The sequence below is a fragment of the Silurus meridionalis genome, chromosome 1 (genome assembly GCF_014805685.1).
Source record: "Silurus meridionalis isolate SWU-2019-XX chromosome 1, ASM1480568v1, whole genome shotgun sequence".
NCBI lineage: Eukaryota > Metazoa > Chordata > Actinopteri > Siluriformes > Siluridae > Silurus > Silurus meridionalis.
Window position 1 is genome coordinate 3,151,844 of NC_060884.1, and position 24,634 is coordinate 3,176,477.

Sequence of the window (24,634 nt, forward strand, 5' to 3'; positions counted from 1 at the left end):
CCATTTTATATTATAATAATTATATAATAACAATTCATTATTATCGTATACATTCAAACAATATGGTTATAATATCCAATAAAAATTGTATACATTTTTAATGATTAGTAATTAGAGTTAAAATAAAAGCTGTGCTGTAAAAAAATCGCGTTACCATAGTTAAGCTTTCAACGCAACAACGGTCTAAAGCTCGAATCAGTACAACCATTCGCTATTGGGTGCCGGTATTATGATTGACAAGCATCTTGCCCAATCAGCGAAGATATTTGGATGACGCCCCACAGAGTGCACCAATAATCACAAAGGAGAAAGGTGTGCCGCATTTTAATTGGTCGAGCGCGTCGGCGTCTTCCGTTTAAACAACAAACTTCTCCTAGCAGCTGATTACTGTGTGGCGGTTGTCGGGTCTTTCAAAAGTGACACACTATATGCTTTACTTGCTATTTATTATTTATTTTATTAGTATATTTGATTTATTAAACTTTAAATTATTGAGAAACATAACCGAGTGCGCTTTTTGCTAGCTGGGCTGTAGATTAGCAGCGTACATGGCTAGACACGTGACTCCCAGACACAAGGTAATACTGATCTCCATCCTGAAATACACTACAGTGTGTTAAATTAAATACTTATGATGTGGTTGGTTGCTGTATTTTCCGTCCTGTAAGAAGGAGGGGGATGTGTCCCGCAATGACGTCACATGGCGACACTGTTATTGATAGGACAGATATAATGGCCTATAAAAGAAGGGCAGTATATCAGCACTCTTAAACATAAGGGATAAGAATCCATTTTTTCTGCTCACTATTTACTATCCATGTTGTAATATGTCCATCCATAATGGACACTGGTGCTAAAATACTAAAGTGCTGCCGCATCGACCTGTTTAGCAGTGATTTGTCGAATCTGATTTCGATGTCGAAGTGATTAATTCATTTTATACTGGAGGCACATGAGCAAAGCATCACAAAATCTTTGTAGGTTATGTCCAGAAAACAGAATGGAGTGGTTTATCTAATGAGTTCTCTTTTCCAAGCAATTCGTTCTTTTGTTCTTTTGACTTCCATAGACGCCACACAATGTCCGGTTCCTCTCAAGGTTTCCTCCTCATAACATCTAAGAGAGTTTTTCCTTGCCACAGTCACCATGGCTGCTCATCAGGGATAAATGCAAACCATTCACCTGCTTTGAGACAATGTCTGTTGTGAAAAGCGCAATAGAAATAAACTTGATTTGACACAATGCAATAGTTTAGGTTTTTTTTTCTTTTGGTCCGAATCTTGACATTATTGTTACAGTAATTATTGGAGTCACGTGACAAAAAAACCTAACGACACAGACCAGAGGATATAAGAGGTGGAACTATAGTCAATGTTTGTGTATGTAGACGTCTTGCTTATTGATGTAACATTTTGAATCCAAGGAAGAAAATAAACCAAATGACAAAAAAAAAAAAAAAAAAAAAGGTGCTAAGATGATCTGATCTTCCCAGTTGATCAATATTGTGGGTGATCAAACCAAGTTTTAAAAAAATCTATAAATATTGTTAAAAAAATTGCGATCTTTAACGAGATTTTTATCACAAAACTGGTCACTGTAATGATTGAGTCCTTATGTGTGTCTTGTCGCTGGCAGGTGGTGTCTTCAGGCAGGTTGACAGGATCAGGCCGAGGACAGATGACGAGGAAAAAGTAAACTCCCTCATCCTCCTTCATTCCCTGATTTCAGTAACCCCAGTCTTTACATGTATATATGTGATGCACACTAAATGGAATTTCCTCACCTGTATTGCAGGGTTGCTGGCCGACCTCAACATCTTGACCCTTCATATTCTCTTTACTCCACAGATTCAGAAGATCAGGTACATTTTTGTTGTTTTAATAGGACTTGTAGCTTGAACAATAATAAAAAAATAAACACCCGAATGGACATCGTGTAACTTTATTCCTTTGTAAAATGTCCTGATTAGGTCACGACCATCAACAAAGGCCTGGATCGATGTGCGGCTTTGCTCAGTGATATACTTCAAGCTGAACAAGCAGGTACCCGGCGATTGATCCGTGTGTTTATTGCATTTGTCTTCGTACATCTTCAACGTGTATTTTTTGTCCTTCAAACAGATCCCAAGATGAAGTCGCATATCTTAAAGGTGGCCCCTCCTAAAAAGAAAACACTTGGAAAGAATGACGCAGACAGAAAAAGGGTTGGGAAGAAGGCAAGCGCAGGTGCACATATAAACAAGAGACCAGGTGATGTTGCACACACGTTACTGTTTAACGAAATTATTATATTACGTATTTTTGATATTTGAAATGTAAATCGTTTCCAATTATGTTCTCTGTAGCTCCAGTACAGAAGACCATTTTGTCTTCACACACATACCCAGGCTCACGAGGAAGGCCATGTGTTCGTGGGGTTAAGCAGCCCTCTGCTGATGATGTCATCATCGGATCAGAAGTGAAGCGAGGAGGGACCTCAGTGACGCAAGTGGAGTGTGTTCAGCCACACAGCTTTCCTCTAGGTAGCAGTCTTCCAGACACAGGTACACACACACACACACACACACACACACACACACACACACACACACACACTGAGGAGGCAGGAAATGTCTCAGATTTGAGTTGGTTATTTTTAAATCTACACCGGTCACCCATAACATTGTGAGCGAAGGCTGGTCTGTGTGGTCCGATCCAACAGACGAGCTCCTGTAGCTCAAACTGCTGAAGAAGTTCATGATGTTAATGTTGGATGACTGTTTTGACAGCAAAAGGGGGACCAACACAATATTAAGCAGGTGGTCATAAAGTTATATGTTTTTGGGTTACACTAGGATTTAAAAGAATTTGAATCATTATTCAAGCTCAAGCTGATTTATTATATATCAAAACACATGAATGAGTGCATTTCGGTTTTGCAGGACCGCAGCCCTCCACTGTGTTTAACTGCCGTCTGACCACCTCCACTCCAGCACTCAGTCCTCAAAGACCCACGTCAGCTCATAGTCAAGGGGTAAGATTTTTCAACGTCAAACACGATTAATCAAACGCCGAGAGTCTCGGATGCTCGATCTGTGCTGTCAGTTTCTCGGTCCTCATTTGTCACTCAATGTCGGTTTCAATTCTGTTTTCTGACGCCGTGTCTCTTACATCTGTGTAGCCTCACGAGGGAGCAGATGGAGAGACGCATCAGTTCACTCAGCAGTGGGCTGCAGCCTCTGCGGTCCCATCGACTCAGCATGGAGCTTTGAGTGCTACGATTTCACCCACCCAATACACGGCATCTTTTTCTGTAGCTCCAGCTGTCCAGGTGCATCCTGCAGTCCCCACAGCCAGATCAGCAGTCCATCCAGGGCAGCTCAAATCCTCCAGTCCTGTTATACATGCACCTCATGCAGGCTCAGGTGGACAGAATAGCGCCCTCCTGTCAAGCTGCGGACCTCAGATCTGCCCTTCTCCTCCAGTGGCAGCACGGATCCCCACACCAGTAGCCCTCCCCACCCACATCCCAGTGTGTGACAGTTCACAGGATCAACCGCTCTCATCTGGAGAGTGTGTGTCATCTTCATCAGAGGAGAGTGGAGACTGCATGAGTGAAGAGGATGAGCTGGACCGAGTGGACACCATGCCGGTCAGAGACACAAGCTGTCGGAGCGGCATGGACAAACATGCAGCGATTCTAAAACACAAAAGCAAGTCGCAGAGCCCTGAAAAGACGTCAAGGAAGGTGATAACTGTCAAATACCTGTTAGGGGAGCTGAAGGCCCTGGTAGCTAATCAAGGTGAGTGGTGTGATTAAAGCACCCTCAGCTATTACACTATTGCAGGTTGCCAAACAGACTCGCTAAATGACTTTACTTCCTCAGTGAGTGACTCACTGACTGCCTTCCTCACTGTCTAACACACTGCTACACCTACTGAAAACTCTCTCACTAAATCCCTACTTAGCTGACTAACTCACTGTGCCTCACTCGGTATCTACCTCACTGTCTGACTCACTGACTCTCTACTTCATTTACTGAATTACCAGCTGACTCTTGAATCTCTACCTCAACAACTACCTGACTAACTGACTGACTTAATTATATCTGTGACTCAAGGAATGATTAACTGACTCATTGACTGTCTGCCTCACTCACTGTCTAACTCACTGGTTCTCTACTTCATTTACTGATGTACTGAATCCCTAAAACTCTGACTCACTGACTCTCTACTTTATTTAGTGTTTTAGGGATTCAGTACATCAGTAAATTTAGTAGTCGTGAGGTAGTTCACTGACTCGCTACTTTATTCGCTGATGTACTGAATCACTAGTTCACTCACTGCCTCACTGTCTGCCTCACTCACTATTACATTACTGTCTAACTCACTGACTCTACTTCATATACTGATGTACTGAATCCCTAATTCACTGACTGATTTACTCGCTATCTACCTCACTGACTCTTCACTTTATTTACTGACTTACTGAATCCCTAATTTACTCACTGACTCACTGTGTGCCTGACTCAGTATCTACCTCACTGTTTAACTCACAGCATCACCAAATGACTCATTAAATCCCTACCTCAAGCAATTCCTACCTGACTAACCCACTGACTGAACCCTCCTGCCTCATTGACTCCTCCTTACTCTGACCCACTTCCTAAATGACTCACTGAATCACTGACTTGTTGTTTTTAGACAGTCTGTCATGGTGACTGTTTTATTAAACAAATTCTCATTGACTTACTTATTAATTGGCTTATTTGTTGACTCACTGATTGACTCGTTGACTCACAGACTGACTGATTTGTTTCAATTGAGCTGTTTATGATACCTGGGTGCACTCTGGTTTTTCCTCTTCTTCCCCTGTAGACAGTGAGGCGGTTCGTCTTATCTCCGAGGTAGAGCAGAGCATCTCCCTGCTTCCTGCTATGGTGGGCAGCACCAACATTCAGGCTGAACTTGCCCTCGCACTGCAACCGCTGAGAAGCGAGAACGTGCAGCTTCGCAGGTCCGTAGCACTCAATTTACTCTGCACCATAAACCCCAGGAATAACTTTCTAACCATGTTTATTTACCATACCATACTGTTCACTTGTATGAATGAGATCATTGTAAGTCGCTATGGGGAAGGGCATCTGCCAAATTCCATAAAAGTAAACGTAAATGAGTCTGAAATGAAAAAAACAAAACAAAAAAAAAACATTGCATGGCAGTTTTTCAGGGTATTCAGGTTAATGTTTTAAAGTGTCCTAAAACACTTTGACATTATAAACTGCACCTTTAATTGTGTTGTTTCTTGAAATACCTCACTTCTGGTGTGTGTGTCTGTCATACTGTAGGCGTCTGAGAATACTGAATCAGCAGTTACAGGAACGGGAGAGAGCCGAAAGGCAGGGGAGACCACTGGACTGCAATCTAGAACGTTAGAAAACCTTCTAAAGCTTTACATCCAACTTTTAAGATGATGCAGCAGCATTAAATTATTTAACTTTTTGTGTGTGTGTGTGTGTGTGTGTGTGTGTGTGTGTGTGTGTGTGTGTGTGTGTGTGTGTGTGTGTGTGTGTTAGTGGTCTCACTGCAGTCGCTAAACCTCACACTTCAGACTCAGTTAAATGATCGCCAAAGAGAGCTGGAGAAACTTCAGCAGGAGAACCAGACTCTACGTCAGGCTGTAGAGGACCGAGAGAACGACCTGCAACAGATCAAAGAGCAGTGCGAGTCAGAGACAAACCGTATACACATGGGTAATAACCATAATTTCTTGTTTTTGAATTCAGCATCACTGTGGTATAAATATGTATGATTATTGTGATTTTTATATAAATGCTATAGTCTACAGATTTTTATCTAAAGATATAGATACATTGTGTGCATTTTGGTTTGTGAATGCCTTTAGATTATTAAAATAACTTTATTTTATTCACATTATTTAGACGTGAGTGAGGCATTAGAGGAAATGCGAAGCTGCCAGACTAAGCTGGAAGACTCGGAGAAGGAGAAGACTGCACTGACACACAGCCTCCAGCAGAAGGAGGCAGAGATCACAAGACTACAGGAGATCATCCGGTATGGTGGAGTACAGAAAATTTTACACTTTTTAATCAGAACATTTTGATAGAATAAAGTCCTCTAATCACTATACCTGAAATATTAGAAAGATTAAATCGTTTTTCAATTTTGTCTCCAAACAGAGATCTTCAGAAAAGTTTTATGCCAAGTCATCCCGTTCAGAAAGAGGTTTCCAGACCTCCTGTGACTCAGCTCACTAGGAGTGCACTTGGTCAATATGAAAATCGAGAGCCGTCCGTTTCAAACCGAATCACAGACTCTGTTAAGGCCTACCTTCAGACTATGGAGGACTCAGGACACAGCTCGCCACCTCATCCAGCTCAGTCTCAACCACATAACCTTCCTCAGTCTTCCCCTGGCCAGTGGAAACGTGGAAAGGAGAGCTCTCCTAAAAGTTCAAATTTACACACATCACTTAGGAACACAACAGTTGTGGGTTATAGTCAGGAAGTCGAGCAAAGTGAAACAGCTTTTGTTCCCCTACGAGAGGCAGCATGGCCGCAGCCTGTACCAGTTCCCCAGAAAAGCACTCCAGTTCAAGGAAATGATCACACTGGGCTGAAGTACCTCGGACTTGCTTTTAATAAACTTGGTATCTCTAATGGCCCCCCAGCTCTGGATGATGAGTGTTCTACAGATCACCCCCTACAGCCTGATGGACTGAGCTCACAGCTAAACCAGCCCAGTAAGGGTGTTGTAAATCCTGAAATCCAAACCCAATCCCAGCAAGCACGGCGGTGGCTAGATATGGGCGAAGTGTCAGAATACACAGGAAGGCCATCCGCATATGAGAACTCCTTTACATCCTGTGATATAAAATCCTTAACTTCCGACTGGAGCGTGAACTCCTATTCTACGTTTAACACGCGTGACGAGCAAGACTTCCGCAACGGGTTAGCAGCTTTAGACGCCAGTATTGCCAGCCTGCAGAGAACTCTGAAAGCTGACCTTAAGAGATGATTTGCAAAACTTTTACTGATCTAGTTTTATCTGTGTTTTATGTGATTTGATCATGGTAATAAATTATTTTATTAAAAAAATGGCACCTTATCCGGGTGTAACGTGTGTTGAACTTGACTCGAACTTGCCAAAACACCCATGGCCTTTTTTGTGTGTTGTTATTTTTTTAATAGTTGAAAAGAAGACTTTGGGCTTGTGATGATTTATATAGATATCAGTGTTTGACTCATTATCATTTTATTAATAGATTATTGTGTTAGGAGTCAAATTCGAGTCTTTTCACAGAAAATGAGTTGATTAAGTAAAGAGTCTTGTAACAAAAATGATAATAGAACCATTATAGCCATAATAAATCATGGTACTGTGGATACTTAGGTATATCTAAGATCTATAATCTAAGAAAAGCACCAGTTAAAGAAAGGATGGATGGATGGATGGATGGATGGATGGATGGATAGATAGATAGATAGATAGATAGATAGATAGATAGATAGATAGATAGATAGATAGAAGCCTATACATTAATTCCTTTTTCCTTCAAATAACAAACAGGCAAAATCGTTCCAATGTTAAACATATTTGACAATATATCCAAGCAGCATACCATTAACGTAAGAACAATAACAAAAGAAAAATAAATAATAGTTTAAATATTACCAAAACATGAAAAAACTAATTATAAAACTAATTAAATTACACTTCCGGTGTGTGGGGGTCGAAAGTTTTAAGGAAGTAGTCATTTTTAATTGTATTATGGATTGGAATTAAAATGTTAAAATCGCGTTTTCAACTCTCCAAAACAATGAGACACTTTGTTTGTTCTTTGTTTTGCATAAACAAGCAAAACGGCGTTCGCTTTGCCGCCGTCGCGGGTTGATGACGTAGGCGTTGCTTCAGCAACGAATTATGCTTCTTGTGCATGCTGTGGCCCCTGCAAATCCGTTCAACCCTCCTGAGTTGTATTATTTTAAAAACCATAAAGACTGCACGAAGTCTAAGTCGTAGCTAGTTCGTATTTTCCTAAATAATTCATAGTTATTTAAACGCGGAAACCATTTAGTTAGCAACGCGAGCTAACAAACATGGGCATGTCAGAGGAGGACGAGCTGAAGAGTCTGATCTCTACTAACACAGAAGAGACGTTTCTGGAAGTCTTGTCAAGGCTGAAAGGTAAGTGAACTTTGTGTTGTCAATAAAATATAAAATATTTTGTACTCTTCACATACAGGATATAATGAATAAACTTTATATACGTGTTTGTTGTGCACCTGTCCACCTATTTTTGTAAGACATATTAGGCAGAAAGTCTGTAGGAGACCAGAAGGATTTAGAGGAATGCAAGCAAAACCTTTACAACCTCGGAGTCCTGAGATACTGCTCTGCTGCACTCAAATTCAATCCTGCCAAGGTTCTAGGGAGTTATGCATCCATCACACAAATGGCAGACCTCCTCAGGTAGGAAAAGCTTTCTTGACTTGCTTTCTGCAATATTTTCACAACTGAAGAATCTGTTTGTAATCCAACGTTTCATCAGCACCTGCTGTGTAGGCAATGGCTCTGTGGGAGAACAAGACGTGTTTCGTCGTCAGTTTCTTCCATCTGTAACTGACAACATCCTGTTTCTCGCGCACCGCATCATGAACCGAGCCGTGCCGGTCAGAAGCATTTGTATTTTCATACATTCATTCTTCTTGTATCACAGGGCATCATGTGCAAATACACGCTTATTTACATTGACATTTATGGCATTCACATTTTTGCCAATTGACAGCTACCTAAGCAATACAGCTGAGCAACTTGAGGATTAAGGTCTTTGCACAGCTTGGTGGTGCTGGGATTTGACCCCATGACCTTCCAATCAGAATTACATTTTATCCATAGAGCTACCACCTCCCCACGTTCTCCATCTTTAATTACTAACGTGTTTTTGGGATGTAAAAGTAAACCAGATAAGCCAGAAAAAACCCAGACATACATTCAGAGAGTTTTTAGATTGTCTTAAGACAGGGGTGTCCGATCTTTTCCACAAAGGGCCAGTGTGGGTGCAGGTTTTCATTCCAACCACGCAAGCAACCTGATAGTCATTGAAAGTGAAAATCATTAGATTTAAGCAGGTGGAATTTGGTGTGGACTTTGTACCCACATTGAGCCTTTGTGGGAAAAGATTGGACTCCTCTGGCTTGCGTAAAAATGCGAACTCGTTTTTGATTTTTTTTCTTTTTCAACAGGATAAAGGACAATCGGAGATGATTCGCCTCTTCCGGAACGTCTATAATTCTCTCAGTTGGCTTCTTCGAGCTCACACTCATCTGATTCCCTGTGGTATGCCAAGATGATTCTAGAGTTTTTCAGAATTCACACATGCTCTCTTTTCTTCTCATCTCGTTTCTTCTCTCATCTCGTTGATCCTCAGTTCTCCATTCCAAACATTATGAGAGTGTGCAGATGAGCGACGACGATGAGGTCTCGGCAGTAATACTAACGATGTGGTACAATCTGTTCAGGACGAACAGGTATCGAGAGCTCGACTTCATCACACCGCCCTGTTTTTGATTATTTCTTTTATAACGCCGCATCCTAAAGTGTTTTATTCCCCACTACTTGCTCTTTTCATCTGTAGTGCTGTCGTATCGGAGATGGAAAGCAAAGCGCTGCACAGTATCACAGATGACATCGTGTATAAAATGTCGAGCAGCTCCAACCCTGTGATCGGGAGCACGGCCGTGAAGATCTTGCTGTTGATCACAGAGCAGAAGAGTTGCTCCGAGTCTCTGCAGCTTCACGAACGCTACAAAGGTAGCTTCACATTAATTTATTTCACGACAAGGTTCTAAATAAAATGGATTTTTATTAAAAAATATGAGTAAGGCTAGCAGATAGTGTATTGCTACAGGGCTGGATGATATGGTGCTGAAGGACTGGCGAGGTAAAGGCTTCGATGCAGCACTGATGCAGCTTATCCATCATCTGCAGTCTGAAGATCTTGAAAATCGCACACTGGTATGTGGAAAATGCTCCATAAGGCTCTTTAGTCCTACAGGACTCTAATTCTCATTGTCGATGCTATAATGAATATAATTTTTATTGTCGATGATGTCATCAGGCTCAGGACTCATCCGAGGAAAGGGTTCGAGCTGCTTGCGTAATCCAGGCTGCATGGAGAGCTCATCAGACCCGATGCAGGCTGAAGAAACTCCCCAGAGCTGTAAGCATGTTACAGAGGAGCTTCAGGTGACTTATGGCATTTGGCAGATGCCCATATCCATCGCAACTTACAGCTATCTCATTCATTCAACTGAGCAGCTATGGGGTTAAGGGCTTTGCTCAGGGTCCCAGCAGTGGCAGCCTGGGATTTGAACTCGCAACCTATAGATCCAAAGTCTAATGCTTTAACCACTAAGCTTCCACCTCCCACATGACTACTTTTGTATGACTTGTTTCGGTTGTCATACGAAGCTCAGATTTGAGTGTGTTCGATTTAAATGCGATTTATATGAGAGATTCAGCTGTAAGTTCTATGCACACAGGTTTTTATATTCGTGTGTGTGCGCAGAGAGAGGAGACGCCAAAGGCAGGCAGAGACGGAGATACGTCTTGCGGAGGAAGAACTGCGCCATCAAGTGCGTCTGCGCAGACAGAGAGCCATCCGGCAGTTCCGGCAGCGCCAGCTTCATCTGATGGAGATTCTGCCTGCAGGTACAATCCAAGATTCAAAGATTTGCATTGAACAGCAGTTGATTGTAATAAAATACACACACATAAACATTATCTAATGTGCTATTTGAGACACAACAACCTCACGGCTTTGTGTGTGTGTGTGTGTGTGTGTGTGTGTGTGTGTGTGTGTGTGTGTGTTAAAGAGCACCTGGCACGGTTCCTGGGCGAGCTGGAGAACAGAGCAGCTCTTCTGATCCAAAGAGTGTGGAGGGGGCACAGAGAGAGGCGGCAGTTTAAGCAGAACAGATATCATCTCAGGCAGCACAAAGCTGCAGTGACTCTGCAGAGAGCAGTGAGCAACACACTTGAAACAATTTTATACACAGATTAAACACAGTCTTCACCTACAGTTAAGACAAGAAGGGCTCTAAGCCTGAAATCAGATTCTGTGCACACAGATTTTATTTAAAAAATGTAGATAACACACATTATTTTCAACACATACTCACAGAGATGAGGCTGTGAATGTGGTAGGTAAGTGGTTTTGGGTTGCTGATCGGAAGGTTAGGGGTTCAACCCCCAGTATCACCAAGCTGCCACTCTTGGGGCCCTTGAGCAAGGCCCTTAACCCTCTGTGCTCTAGGGGTGCTGTATAAGGGGGTGCATTTGGTACCTGGGCCTTCAGTGGGGATTTACCCAACTTAATCCACCTTTTAATACCACCACTATCACGTTGCAATTATAGAAACCATCAATACAATACAACAACCAAAACACAATATTACAACACGTGCACATAATAATTAAAAGGCAGGGCATTTGTGGACTTGCTATAATATAGAGGAACTTTCAGGTGTACAAATTTGTAACTATGTTATAATGTATTTTGATATAAAATGAATCCAATTGGAATATGACACATTTTTCCCTGTTTGCGTTTGCATTTTACTTGTGTATGTAATTGTTTAGGTTCTGGCGTTTCTAAAGCGCCGGAGATCTCAGAGGAACTTTGCAGCACCGTGGAAAAGCCCCAAAGGCCTGACCGAGACCAGGAGGGCAGAACTGAAGAGGCGGATAGAAGAGCACATCTCTCTTCACCCTGTGAGTCAGAACGCTGAATTTTATTACCTGGCAACACTGTCTCTCCGTTGATTTGCTTTCGCTGACAGTATTTATTATCTGCATATGGTTTTCTCCCAAAATAAAGCTGTTCAATCACAGTGGGGGTTTGTTGTAGTCAGGTTTGAGGACTCAGGCTTCCTGAAAAAGTTTCTGCACTGCTTTTCTGCCACACTGCAATCACTACTACATACATGGCTGAATAATTTGTCATGAGATTTAAACTGTACCATAAATACAGTCCACATTTCCTCCTTTATAGTTCGTTGTCTTGTCACGTGATCAGTGAGTTCTCTTGTGTTGAACACTCCATAGTCACGGTCGTTGTTTTGTGCAAACGCTACAAGTCCCTTGTGTGTTGCAGTCCTCCGTGGTGTCAACAGAGGGCACTCTAGCGCTCCATGAGCAGGCTCAGAGCATGCTGCAGCAGCACCTGATGACGAGAGGGTCGGATCGTGCTCAGGAGCAGCACCGGCAGGCCTTGGTGGCGCAGATCAACACGGACATGGAGCTTCTCCTAAGTATGGACTTGGTGAACTATCGGTCGTGCTAATGAGAAAATCCTTAGTTCAACCTACAACGTATTGAATATAACATTTCCCAGACATTCCTACTAGCATTTATAAGAATGCATTAACTGTAATTTCAGTCCATTTGTTTGGTATGAGGATGTTTTTTATTTCCATCCACCTCAAAACAGCAGTCTGGTTTTAAAGCCATTTTGAAGCACACTTGGCCAGACATACTCGAGTCTGAGTCTGTGTCCAGAAATGGACTCATTTATGGTAGTCAATTGGAGGATGATTGACTGCAACAATAATTCATGAAGTTATTGAGACTATAATTGTCTGTAACTATAAACACATAGACCTGCAGAAACTATGAACATGAATTATCCTACGATGTTGCCGTGTCTGGTCGTGAGATGTTCTCCGGGGGGTTCCTCGGGCAGAGTCCCCAAACAGAGTCTGTGTTAGAAGAATAAATGTAAAATGTACTGCTGAAACAAATGTCTTTTAGCTTTTTAGCCAAGATGCATTGGATAGAGGTTATTATCATTATTATCTCTTTTGTAGATCTTGTACATGTACCTTGCACAATAACAATAATGTTGAATCTAATCTAATCCAATCTAATAAGAGCATGTTCTAGAGGCAGCCTCATGGATAATCGCATTCGCTTTTACTTTGATCAGGGACTCACTTAAACTAAAATACCGTGTCTGTGTCTTGACACCGTACACACAAGTGTACACCTGAGAAGGAAACTGTCGAGTCTCCAACTTTATCGTCGAAGACAATATAGCGACTCTGAACGTCTAGTCAATTTCAATGCCAGCCAACTCGAGGGACCGGGACGCCTGAATGACGCATGAAAGGTGCCGTTTGAATGGTTTGCAGCTGACCATAACATCTGTTTTGTCAAGATCATGAGAAAACAACTGGTTATTTCCGGAGAAAACGCAAAAATATATATATTATAATGCACGGTTTCTTAGGACGTACGTACTTTTTTACCCTGTTTTCTCTCTCATCTCTCAGACGCTCCGTCGTTAAAAGATTTGCGTGACGAAGACTCCTGCCTCTTCCTCAGCCGCTCGGGTCCGGTTGCCACGCGTGCCCGGCAGGCTCACAACACCCTGCTTCGGAGCATGCACCTGCCGTGGTGGAGAAGGTTGGGAGATGAGTTCTCCAGTCCAGAGACACTTCCTGAGAATGACTACGACATGGAGTTTGAGACTTTGTATTTGGGTGGCAGGTGATAATTATTTATAAGAAGTACCTGAATGACACAACTTTTTATACAGAACTTTTTACAGCATTTATCACAAAGATTTCAAAACAATATGTGGATTAATAATCCCAAGTGATTTATAGTTTTGTAGACCACAGTAGAGTTTTTTCTTATTTCATTGATGGTTGGTTTCTGCCGTTTCAATATTAAACACTAACCCACAGGGGCTTTTCTGCTGAATATTGAGCAGAATCTGAGGCTAAAATTCAATACTGTTTATGAAAGGAGTCTCCAGGACGAGTCGTCCACCACAGTGACTTTTCACTGTTCATTCTTATTAACTTCAGGAGATGGACTGGTGAGTTGTTCCACACCATTAAATGTCTCTCTAAATGGATAATTATCACGAGCAGGCTTTGAATATGCAGGCTTTCAGTAATTCAGTAATGTTTTGCAGCCTGTATTTATTTATTTTATTTAAATATATATATATATATTTTGCACAAACAGATTTAAATATTTTTCAGTAAAGTTAATGGCAGCCTGTGAGGAGAGAGAGAGAGGATATCACATTCATTTCCCGCTGTTATTCCCACATCTCTCACTCCATCTCAGGTGTATAATTGAATCCTGGACCTTGGCTCCAAACCTCTCTAAAGCTTAAGAGTGTGTGTGTGTGTGTGAGAGAGAGAGAGAGTCAGCGATGTCCACAGTGCTTCAGGCGCATGCCAAGGCCCCATTCACAGGGTTCCTGTCATTATTTCATTACACACATGTGAAAACAACAGAGTGGTCCACTCCACTCGCGTGATTAAAATAACATTTTCAAGAGAGGAAAAATATGATGGAGGTATAATTATCTCTTTATGCACTGTTTTACAGCAGCGCATAAATAAGACCTGCTTTTTGGACGAAATGTGACTGCTGTGTGTGTGTGTGTGTGTGTGTGTGTGTGTGTGTGTGTGTGTGTGTGTGTGAAGGGTTAAAGTACGAGATAAATTAGCGTACGCGACGCCTTCTAAAGATCTGCCACGCTAGAGAGACCTCAGAACGGGCCTTAATTTGATAACTACTCCAAATAGCAATTACACCGGGTCGTAATCGCTGACTAAGTTTATTTTATCATGCATGAATGCTTCCCTTATTGTCCGCGTCTCCATTCCTTCATAATGGCGCACGGAAATTGTGGTTAGGGAGGACGTGCGTGATCTTTGCAGTGTCCCCCGAACTTGCGTAAAAGAAGGGGGGAAAAAAGGCAATTGCGCCAAAACTCGTTCGCAGTTAGCCGTGATTTTATTATTCAGTAGTTACATAGTTACAGACGCTGATTAGAATAGAGGAAAGTAAAGAGTAAAGAGCATCCCAGCTGAATGTGTTGTAGTCTAAGAACATAATTATGCTGCTTTACAATAGTACAGTAATAAGCCACAGACCACACATGCATTTCACACCTAAATGCGCGATAAGTAAAATGCTCCAACGTTCTACAAAACAGCATTAAAGGGAAGCCAGGGTTGCCAGATCCACAAGTCGGTCACTTTGCAAACCTTTGATTAGTGTGTCTTGCTATGTTAAATAGAGATTACTATCTAAATATCTTAGGGTTTATTAAATGCTTTCAGTTTTTGATTGATTTTAATGACCCATTGACTGCTGATGTTATGCAGACATGGCAACCCTGATTTAAAAGTCCAGACTTTTTGCAGATGCAACTTGAGTTTGTTGGTTTAGTCTGGTGCTAGAGGGGAAAACGCCTAGTTTAAGTCACTGCTGTATGTACAAGCATGAAGCGAGTGTAAGCACAAGAATTTTTAATACATATAAAAGGACTGCCACTATTTCATACCATAATCTCTGTGGTTCGACAAATCAAAATGCAAGAACAGGAAACGGTCTCACTTGCTAATCCATATTTCATATAAAAAGATCGTTTAAAAGGATTTTAAGTATTTTAAGATTAAGGATAGGGTTCTGTTTTTGACCTCCGTAGTGGGTTCGTAGTCCGTATTCCTTTTCTTCATTTCAATTCCAAGATTCCTCACGATGTTTTCCGATGAAGCCACTTTTGATTTTGGCTGGAATTAATAAATCCAGGACTCATAACCACGGCAGACATAATTTTTTTTTCTGCTTTGTAGTCTTCATTAGACAAAAGCGTTGGGTTTCTTTGTGCCTAAAACCAAACCGTTTTCACTGTTTGTGTTTGGACAAATTTATTTTATTTTTTTTCCTGCTGAGGATGCATTATTTTAATTTTGTATGTCTTTTAGTGTGCAGGCTCTTGATCTGTTTTTTGTAGCATCACTGGGCTTTTATGCTCAGACTTTTCTAGGCCAGTTGCATTGACTTGCATTGAGAGTTGATTTAGTTAACACTTAGAGCTGTAAAGCCGAGCTCCTGCACCTGTGCATCAGAAAAGCAAGCATACAGGAAATTAAACGACATGCTTCAAATACACACAATCTTTTGGCAATTAGGAACTCTGAACTGCTGAGAGCTCACGTGCTGGTTTGCACAAACTTTTACACTAATTAAAAAGAATGGTTGGAGCCTGCTGACCAGCTAGCCCCGCCCACCCTGGTATGATTGGCTTGCTCTGACACTACATCCGCCCTCGTGGGTCCTTGACCTTGCAGGAGCGAGCATGGTGAAGCGGAGGTAGAGCCTGCATCAGGCCGCTCCTCCTGACACTGGGCGGAGCTCAGAGCACCTCCTGGAGGAGTGGAGGACACACCGCAGCCACTCACTGTCCACAAGCAGGGGTACTGACTGAGAGAACGGGGAAAACAGCTACATTATTTTACAGAAAAACGACACGCAAATGCAACAGATTAATTATATGCAGCAAGAGCACTGAGGTCAGGATACAGCATGGTGGTAAACATGTAATTAATGCTGAAGCTCAGGGTGGAAGGTCATTGTGTAATTGCAGCACCGGTTCTGACCTGCTGACTCCAGGTGAGTTTGTACCAGACGGAACTGACAGCATCGCTGCAGGACCAGGAGGAGAAACACCTGTCCAGGTCTCGTGGCCTGAGAACACCTGCAGAGCACCTGGACTCAGACCATCGGACAGAGAGACTACGGAAAGAGCCGGAAAATTAAATTATGTTGCAGTGAAGGAGGAGGAGAAAGAGGGTTGGGCTTGCAACAGTTGCATGAAATATATTTCTACCTGTTACCATGAATAAACCGGATATGAAACCGATACTATACGTTAACAAGGACACCTTGCAAACTAGTGAGGGAAAATAATTGATAAATGAAAGAAGGAGGGAAGATACAAGGACGAATCTCGAAAAGATCAGGACAAAAATTAAAGAGTAAAAGAATATAAGGAAGAAGAAGAAGAGATTTTGGACAGAAAAAAGTTAAAGAACTGAAGAGAGGGTGAATAAAACAGCTAAAAAAGGGTAAACAACAATAGAAAACATGAAGGAAAAATTAAAAGAGAAAAAAGGGCCATTCTACCCAGGGGGTTGCCCAGGTTTTTTTTGCCCCAAAACATATTTATTGGGTAATGTTATTTTTATTTAGCATCCTTGTACTACACTATATGTACAAAAGTATTGGGACACCTGACTATTCCACCCATATGTGGTTCTTTCCCAAACCACAAAGCTGGAGGCACATAATAGTATAGGACGTCTTTGGATGCACTGGATTTTCCCTTCACTTGAACTAGGAGACCCAAACCTGCTCCAACATGACATTACTCCTGCACACAAAGCCAGCTCCATGAAGATCTCATCTCATTAACCATGTTGAACCAACACTCTTCAACTCACCTGCATCAGGACCTGACTTTACTATAAGCCTTGAGTCTGATTGAGAACAAATCTAGCACACTCCACATGTATTGGAACATCTTCCCAGAAGAGTGAAAATCATTATAAAAGCAAATGGGGACTCAATGTTCAAAAAGTATGAATCTTGTGGTCAGGTGTCCCTAAACCTTTGTCCATATAGTGTATCTCTGTAAGATATATTGATAGTAAGATAGAATTTTCATGAAAAATGTTCAATTTGTCTGCACGTGTGAACCTGTGTGCTACCTGAATTGTGTCCACGGTGGTGGTGATGGTGATGGTGGTGCAGATATGGAGGTGGGTACGGAGTGGCTCGATGTCCATGCAGACCGGAGTAGTGTTTGTAGCCATGGTGTGGGGTCAGTGGCAAACTACCTGTGTAGGGGAAATTGCTGCTCCCTGAGGAACAAAAGGAGTCTGGGTTCGAAATGTACCAGCCACCTAGAAACCAAAAAAAAAAAAGTCAGATAAGCTTCCTGGAGTGATCCTGGACTACAAATTCATTCAAGCTGCTACAGTGAGTGCATTGGGGTTTGAAGATACTTACAATGTGGTATGCTGACATGCTGATTCTCAGGAGGAGGTTCTAGAAAGTTCTTGGGATGGTTCCTGCAAAGTGAGTAGACTTTAAACATTAAACCAGAAACGAACGTGTTAAATGTACTTGTAAACAGACAAAACGATGAATTTGTCATTTTTTTTTTTAAATAAATAAAATATTAAATCTATTCGTATACTATATTCTATACTATCTCCTGGACCAACTGGTGATTTATCCACCATCTTCATCGCTACTGTCTTCATTTAGAGATGACGCTCGGAGAGTTCAGCACGCAGTTAATCAGAGCCGGGGAATTTTGATGATCAGCAGGGTGTTACAACTCACACATTCTTCATCATACATGCTCCAAATGTCTCACCCTCACTTCACACTGCCTCTCCAACAAGCTCCTTACTCATACCCTCACTCGATTCCCAGCGTAAACGATTAATAATTACTCGCTAATCACTGCTGATTTCGCACAGTTCTGCTAGCTTGACTAGTGCTAATGCCGGCTATGATACGATTGCAACGTTTTGGTGCACTGATTGAGAATTGAACGACGGGAAAGACGGATACAATCGAATGAAATTGGTGATTAATCGTTGAATAAAATAGGAATCAAAAGGGGGAGGGAAATTACCTTTCCTTTGCATCCAGGAAGGCCTTAGCGAAGGGGTTATATTTTATCTTCAGAGCGGTTATCTGTAATAAACAGGGTAAAAATGCTACATATGAAAATACTCTGGATCGCAAGATAACAATTGAGTGCAAAAGTTTTTACACCCTACACACTAAATTTGAAAACTAAAATGACAAATTCTAAAATGTAAATATACATATTCTCTATAATCTAATAACATCGTACATGAAATATACTTTTGCGCTCGGCTGTAGATAGTTACTATAATAAAAGAAAAACACGAGTGCAAAACTTTGTATACCCTACTACCTAAGCCCATAATTATGGGCCTTTTTGGTTTGTTTTTTTCTGTAGATGCATTTTTTTGCCTTGAATTTTTGATGGTCGTCCTGTTAATGAATTAAACAGCATTTATTTTTCACTTTTTGGAAACAAAAATAAATAAATAAAATATATTTAAAATGAATTATAAATTATTTAAATGTATAACAATAAATTATATAGTAAATTCATAAATAAAGTAAATCTATACATTAAAAAATGCTAAATAAATCAATTATATAAATCTCAGATAGATAGATAGATAGATAGATAGATAGATAGATAGATAGATAGATAGATAGATAGATAGATAGATAGATAGAGACTGACTTCCTCATTCTGGTAGGCTGTAACAGCAATGAACTGAGTGTCAGTGAAGGAGATGTTGGTCACCATCCTATGGCTTCCTCCCACACGGACAATGTGGATCTGTGGCTTGTACTTATGGAGAGAGTTCAGCATGATCTATAGCACAGAGAGAAAGACAGAGAGAGAGACAGATAATGAGATAATTGGACAATTAAGTAGGGAATAAAACACTTAGATGTGCTGTTATATAGGAAAATAATCTGTGGTGTGGAGACGTGTGTGATGCAACCAGATATAGAATAGATTTCTGGGTTTTTTTCTTCCTACATTCTGAAATATTTTGTTCTTTTTTATACCATAGAAAATTGCTGCAAAAGATCATTTTACATGTATGAAAGATGTTTGCATTTTAAACTGTTTATAGTTTAGTTGCTCTTAACATTGTAGAACATCTGCAATTCCTGTCTGGTGTTATATTATAGTAGCAATAAACAGTAGTTTGAAATAAAATTTGTTGAGCATTGAAAAGATGAAGCGTTGGATACTGGATAAATGTTTATCAAACATCTTATAGGAAACGCACCACATATCAGTGATTTTTCTTTGCTTTTTTTCAATGCATTATATTATTCTTTTTCGAATATTTAAAATGGCAATCATCCAAGTGTGTGAATGAGCTGAAACTGGAATATATGTGAAGTCATATTGCAATGAACCCATTTTAAATGTGATCTGTTTCCCTCACAGCTGCTCCACTCTCAGAGCTGCTCTTATATATCAAACGAATCAACACCCTTCTGTCCAGAATCAAAATCCAGAACCGTTATACAAACATGTGCATTTCATGACTGTCATTACCATGAATATGTGTAGTGTGATTTCGTTGTGCCTCGTGATGAACCCTGGGGCACAACACCACAGCATATTCTGGGATATATCCATGAAATATCTAGGGACATAGTGCACAAACTGTTTTTCATTGTAATTGACAGCTTTACTTCACCTTTCACATGAGGGCCACGTACTCACTGGGACGGCCGCAGGGCAGCGACAGGGCTTTGTGTGTGTTTTTCTCTCCACTACACCTGATGATGTGCATTTTTTTTTCTCTCTTTTTTTTGCCTCACATCTAAGGACTGATGGCTAAATTTATTTTGCATAGAAAAAACACACGTAATTACCATAATGTACAACTAACCACAGCAATTATTTCATTTAGAGTCGGTTCTCTCTCTCTCTCTCTCTCTCTCTTCCTCTCTCTCTCTCTCTCAGCGGCCTCTCCTCTGCCAACACTGCATTTAAAAACGCTGGAGAAAAGGGAGTGGAGCGGAGGAGAGGAGATGAGAGGAGAGAATGGGGTGGTGGTGGTGGTGGTGGTGTTGGGGTTGATATTGGGAGGAGGTGGTGGTCTGATGGTGGTGGTGGGGAGATGATGTTAATACTGCTGATAATTTTGCAGAGGAGTCATCCTCGAATGGAGCGTGCTGGAGCACCTCGAATGAAAGCCCTCCGACGACTGGCTGAAGTAGAGCGCGCTCCGTCTGAACCGCAGGAAGTGCATTAAACGGGAAAAGTGGCAATTAAGAGCTGTTTATTCCTGTTTACATGCAGTCCCTGCCGAACAAAGGGGCTCCATAGGTGAAGTGGACGCTGAGGAGAGCACTAATTGTATAAATGCACACTTGATATTTCCCCGCAGCAGCAGGCGGGATGATTAGAGGCAGCTCAAGGCTCCTAAAAGCTCCTAAGCTCCTGCATGGACATAAGAGCAGAATGATGACTGAGAGTCTGGCTAAGATTACAGAACGAGGCAGACAACGTGAAATCAGGGATCCGTACATAGTGTGTACCAACTTCTTCATGAAGATGCTTGATGCACTGTTTGTCAAAAAAAAAGGGGATGTCACATAAACAAGGACGTCTCCAAGTCTCAAATAATGCAAAATGCCCAAAACAGGACAAGTATCCTAAAACAAAGGAAGCATCAAATGGCAAAAAAATAAACACTTCACTGCACATTCAGCATGTTGTCAACTCTAGAAATCTTCCTGCACCACTTAAGATAAATCATTGACAAGAAATAGACAAAGACTTGATAATAGATTTGGGGGTCAGGCGTAAATTTGTAAAAAATAAATTAATCATATGAGAAATTCAAACGTGGAAATGAAATGACATACAAAAATCAGGTAATTTAGCATATAAATAAATAGATAATGAAGGGAAACAAGATCACGTGTGAAAAAAAGATATTAAAGTGAGAAAAAGTAAAAAATGGGGAAAACATCTAAATATAAAAAAACAATGGAAGAATGAAAGCATGTGCTCTGTATGTGGATTAATAACAACCCAAGATTTTCATGAGGTTTGTGTGACTTTCCTCTATAGAACTGGTGCTACTGTTAGATGAACTTCACAGAGCTGGACTATTAGATAAATCAGGAAGGAACGTGTATTTACAGAACCTGTCCACCTCCGTTGAGTTTGTTGGTCAGTTTGACTTTGCTGAATGACACTGGGGCCTTCATCCAGTGCGCACCAAAGTTTGGAGAGTCGGGGTGGATGTACACACAGCTGTGACTGTGGGGTTCAGGTTTGCCAGCAGGCACCCACTCGCCATTCACGTACTTCCAGCGATGACCGTCAGCCGGACTGAAGTCCAGGAGGAAAGAGTACATGGCGTTGGGATCCAAACCAGACACGCTCACCTTCAGGACCGGGAACATCCTCCTGTGGAAAGTCCAGAGGACATTTAGTGTGGGTGTGGGAATGTATGTGGCCCAACTATTGTCACGAACATACACAAACATACACACTTGCCAAAAACTCAAACAAAACATCATCTCATCTATTCAGCACCTGATCCACAAAACGGCAATCACAGTAATATGCATAAACTTCATGAGAGCTTTGCAAACTGGTCATTTTGCCCACTTTTTTTTTTTTTTTTTTGCATGATTGTTTTTTGGACAAAAATGCCTTTAAGTGGGGCTATTGGGAAACATGTAAATGGAAAGACACCCACCTGCAGTGGTGACCTGTAACTACAGAGTGAGATGGTCAAGACACCCTTCAGCTCCACAATACAACAACAAACCCATCCAAATAAATTAAACTGGCCGTTCCAATAAAGCGGGCCAATAACTGCAATAACAAATAGCTTAATTGATTTAGATCCAGAGAGGCAGAGTGAGAGAGACAGGGAGAGTGAGAGAGAGAGAGAGAGAGAGAGAGAGAGAGAGAGAGAGAGAGAGAGGAGAGAGGGAGACGCAAGGATAAGTGCATAAAGTGTTTATAATTTTTGAAAATCAATTTTCCGTGTTATTTGTGATTGTCTAATTATTAGTGGATAATTATGAATCTTGTATGAAATAGTGTGTAAAGCTTAACATTTAGATTTCTAAACCAATTATGTGTTTATTATTATTATTATTATTATTGTTATTGTTATTGTTGTTATTATTATTATTATTATTATTATTATTATTATTATTATTTTAAAGAAAAATAAAAAATATATTTTTTTGTTTTAAAAAACAATATCAAATATAAAAAAAAAACACTTTTTTTACGTTATAACCAAATACCTGTATTTATTCTAAATCAATGCAGTTGATTGGATTTTAGTTCAAATCTTGAAAAAAGGTGTGCATTCAGTTTTAATTCTATTCTATTCAATTCGAATAAAATTTAATATATTCAATTTAATTATTGGATTCATTAAAAAAAACATGTGCACGTATTTTTTTATTTACTTAAATGTCAAATTTTGTTTTGGTTTGTTTGTTTGTTTGTTTGTTTGCCGGTAAAACGCACCTGCCGTTCTTGGTGACGATCATCTCGTTGGTGACTTCGCGGAACTTGCGCCACAGTTCGGCGTCCTCGAGGCTCACGCGCAGCTGCTTCTCCGTGGGGTCTCCCTTCTCGCGTCCAGCGCGCAGCTCGCTCTCCACCGCGCGCAGCAGCCGGTTTACGCAGCACGCGCCCGAGCCGCTGCCGCCGCCACCCGCACCGCCACCGCTGTTCCCCGCGTCGCTTTCAGCCTTCATGAGCCTTCAGCCGAATCAGACTCCCTGTACTTTGAGAAAAGAAAAAGAACCAAGGGGGTCTTCTGCTTGTCGGCGGAGGAGAGAAAGAAAAAACAAGTGCACGGTAAAAAGAAAAAAAGGAGCTGGAAATTAAGTTTAAAAAAAGTAAGTAATAATTAATAATTTTTGGATGCAAACTTTTCCCCCCAGTGTCCGTGCTTCAGTCTGTTCACCTGAGCTGATGCACCCGAAGCCCACCTGAATCCTCAGAACAGCGCGCGAGTTAAGATCCCCCGCAGTCACGTGGGTCGAGACTAATTAAGCGACTCCTTCATTTCGAGGTTCAGACTTCAGACTGCGACACGAACCGATTTGTGACGATCTGATTTGTGTTGTATTTCAGTCTGCAGTTACATTTCTACTGAAATGCACAAGTCCAAAACAATTTCCCATCAGATAAACATCTAAACATTAGATTGCACAATGCTCCGTGGTTCTCACGAGCTTCTCATGTTCACGCAGGTTTATAAATGATTTTTTATGCGTTGTTGTTGTTTTAATCCAACTCGATATTAAATCATTTATTCTGGATTTCTTTCCAAATCTGGATTCATGATTTCGTTAGAGCGATTTAATTTAAAGACATCCCGAATTGTGTTCCTGATGCACAAGGAGTCCAAACACTTTTGGACACGTTCTTAGTTTTATTTTTTTTCCAGAAGCTCGTGAGTGTGGACAGGAGTCCTGCACGGTGACGCACAGCACGCGCTTTGCGTAAAATGCGCACAGATGCAAAACATTCTCACGTGCACAAAAAGCGCACACTAAAGCAACTCCTGGACGAGGGAAACTTTAATCATAAAATATAAATGTATATATAAGTATTTAATGTATATAAAATATACTGCAAATGGTATTAGTATTTATAATTGTATTTATAAAAAATACATTATGATCATGCAATCTGTACAATTGAATGAAAAATAGAGGGAATGCTGTATGACAAAAATATTTCTGTGCATATTCTGAGAAAATGAAGTGCACTTTGTCTTTGTTCCTTTTTGCCTGTGAAGTTCAGTTATAGTTAAAAGGTACATGATACTGTCATGTGAAAAGAGCCGACAATGAAAAAAAACCCCCACAGAACCCCATTTTTTAATGAACAAAACCTAATCAAAATAGTAATTATGCACGTGCACAGGAGACTAATTAAAATATCGGTATCGAGTTATTATGCTTTTGTTTTCTTCATAAAGGATTGGAGCTTTATAGCATGAAAATCTTTTTTGGCTCGCGCGCAATGGCGTCATGTATCTCCAGAAGCAACAAAATTGCAGGATATAAACTAAATATAAATATCAGCGCAATCTTGCACGGAATCCCCAAACATGTATGGGGGGAGAAAAGTACACGTACACGTGAGATTTAAGGCGCTCTGCGTTACTGATTGACGCGTG

At 40.9% G+C, this 24,634-nt stretch overlaps 3 protein-coding genes across 6 annotated transcripts; 2 read left to right on the top strand and 1 right to left on the bottom strand.

Annotated features, from left to right (window-relative positions):
* The first annotated feature begins 348 nt into the window (after positions 1-348).
* ccdc14 (coiled-coil domain containing 14) lies at positions 349-7,106 on the top strand. Its single transcript, XM_046851272.1, has 13 exons — positions 349-578; positions 1,636-1,691; positions 1,795-1,861; positions 1,970-2,042; positions 2,121-2,249; positions 2,345-2,542; positions 2,921-3,012; positions 3,160-3,781; positions 4,857-4,995; positions 5,327-5,409; positions 5,555-5,731; positions 5,921-6,053; positions 6,179-7,106. Exons 1-13 carry the CDS (start codon positions 549-551, stop codon positions 7,014-7,016), a joined length of 2,637 nt encoding a protein of 878 aa, XP_046707228.1. The 5' UTR covers positions 349-548; the 3' UTR covers positions 7,017-7,106.
* Positions 7,107-7,872: 766 nt separating this feature from the next.
* On the top strand, positions 7,873-13,766 carry LOC124402695 (IQ calmodulin-binding motif-containing protein 1-like). Of its 2 annotated transcripts, none has more exons than XM_046875894.1 (13): positions 7,873-8,186; positions 8,306-8,471; positions 8,551-8,671; positions 9,245-9,338; positions 9,430-9,529; positions 9,637-9,812; positions 9,910-10,016; positions 10,120-10,247; positions 10,570-10,712; positions 10,877-11,025; positions 11,643-11,774; positions 12,157-12,313; positions 13,334-13,766. In XM_046875894.1, exons 1-13 carry the CDS (start codon positions 8,099-8,101, stop codon positions 13,552-13,554), a joined length of 1,782 nt encoding a protein of 593 aa, XP_046731850.1. In that variant the 5' UTR covers positions 7,873-8,098; the 3' UTR covers positions 13,555-13,766. The 2 variants fall into 2 exon arrangements, with proteins under 2 accessions (XP_046731850.1, XP_046731932.1); XM_046875976.1 differs by having other exon boundaries at positions 10,126-10,247.
* Positions 13,767-15,722: 1,956 nt separating this feature from the next.
* On the bottom strand, positions 15,723-24,036 carry tbx19 (T-box transcription factor 19). Of its 3 annotated transcripts, none has more exons than XM_046876274.1 (9): positions 23,411-24,036; positions 22,966-23,227; positions 21,615-21,879; positions 19,171-19,305; positions 18,520-18,581; positions 17,883-17,944; positions 17,582-17,776; positions 16,472-16,607; positions 15,723-16,295 (listed from the first exon to the last, which is right to left on the bottom strand). In XM_046876274.1, exons 2-9 carry the CDS (start codon positions 23,196-23,198, stop codon positions 16,058-16,060), a joined length of 1,326 nt encoding a protein of 441 aa, XP_046732230.1. In that variant the 5' UTR covers positions 23,199-23,227; positions 23,411-24,036; the 3' UTR covers positions 15,723-16,057. The 3 variants fall into 3 exon arrangements, with proteins under 3 accessions (XP_046732230.1, XP_046732053.1, XP_046732144.1); XM_046876097.1 differs by having other exon boundaries at positions 22,966-23,260; XM_046876188.1 differs by lacking the exon at positions 23,411-24,036 and having other exon boundaries at positions 22,966-23,403.
* Positions 24,037-24,634: the final 598 nt, after the last annotated feature.

Excerpts from the sequence above, each read along its gene's own strand:
- LOC124402695 (XM_046875894.1), top strand. The coding sequence starts at position 8,099 with ATGGGCATGTCAGAGGAGGACGAGCTGAAGAGTCTGATCTCTACTAAC. Across the intron at positions 8,472-8,550 it reads CAAATGGCAGACCTCCTCAG|CACCTGCTGTGTAGGCAATG; the intron begins GTAGGAAAAGCT and ends ACGTTTCATCAG. Across the intron at positions 9,339-9,429 it reads CACTCATCTGATTCCCTGTG|TTCTCCATTCCAAACATTAT; the intron begins GTATGCCAAGAT and ends GTTGATCCTCAG.
- ccdc14 (XM_046851272.1), top strand. The coding sequence starts at position 549 with ATGGCTAGACACGTGACTCCCAGACACAAG. Across the intron at positions 2,043-2,120 it reads ACTTCAAGCTGAACAAGCAG|ATCCCAAGATGAAGTCGCAT; the intron begins GTACCCGGCGAT and ends TCCTTCAAACAG. Across the intron at positions 6,054-6,178 it reads AGACTACAGGAGATCATCCG|AGATCTTCAGAAAAGTTTTA; the intron begins GTATGGTGGAGT and ends GTCTCCAAACAG.
- tbx19 (XM_046876274.1), bottom strand. The coding sequence starts at position 23,198 with ATGAAGGCTGAAAGCGACGCGGGGAACAGCGGTGGCGGTGCGGGTGGC. Across the intron at positions 21,880-22,965 it reads ATCGTCACCAAGAACGGCAG|GAGGATGTTCCCGGTCCTGA; the intron begins GTGCGTTTTACC and ends GACTTTCCACAG. Across the intron at positions 18,582-19,170 it reads CAGCCTACCAGAATGAGGAA|ATAACCGCTCTGAAGATAAA; the intron begins GTCAGTCTCTAT and ends TGTTTATTACAG.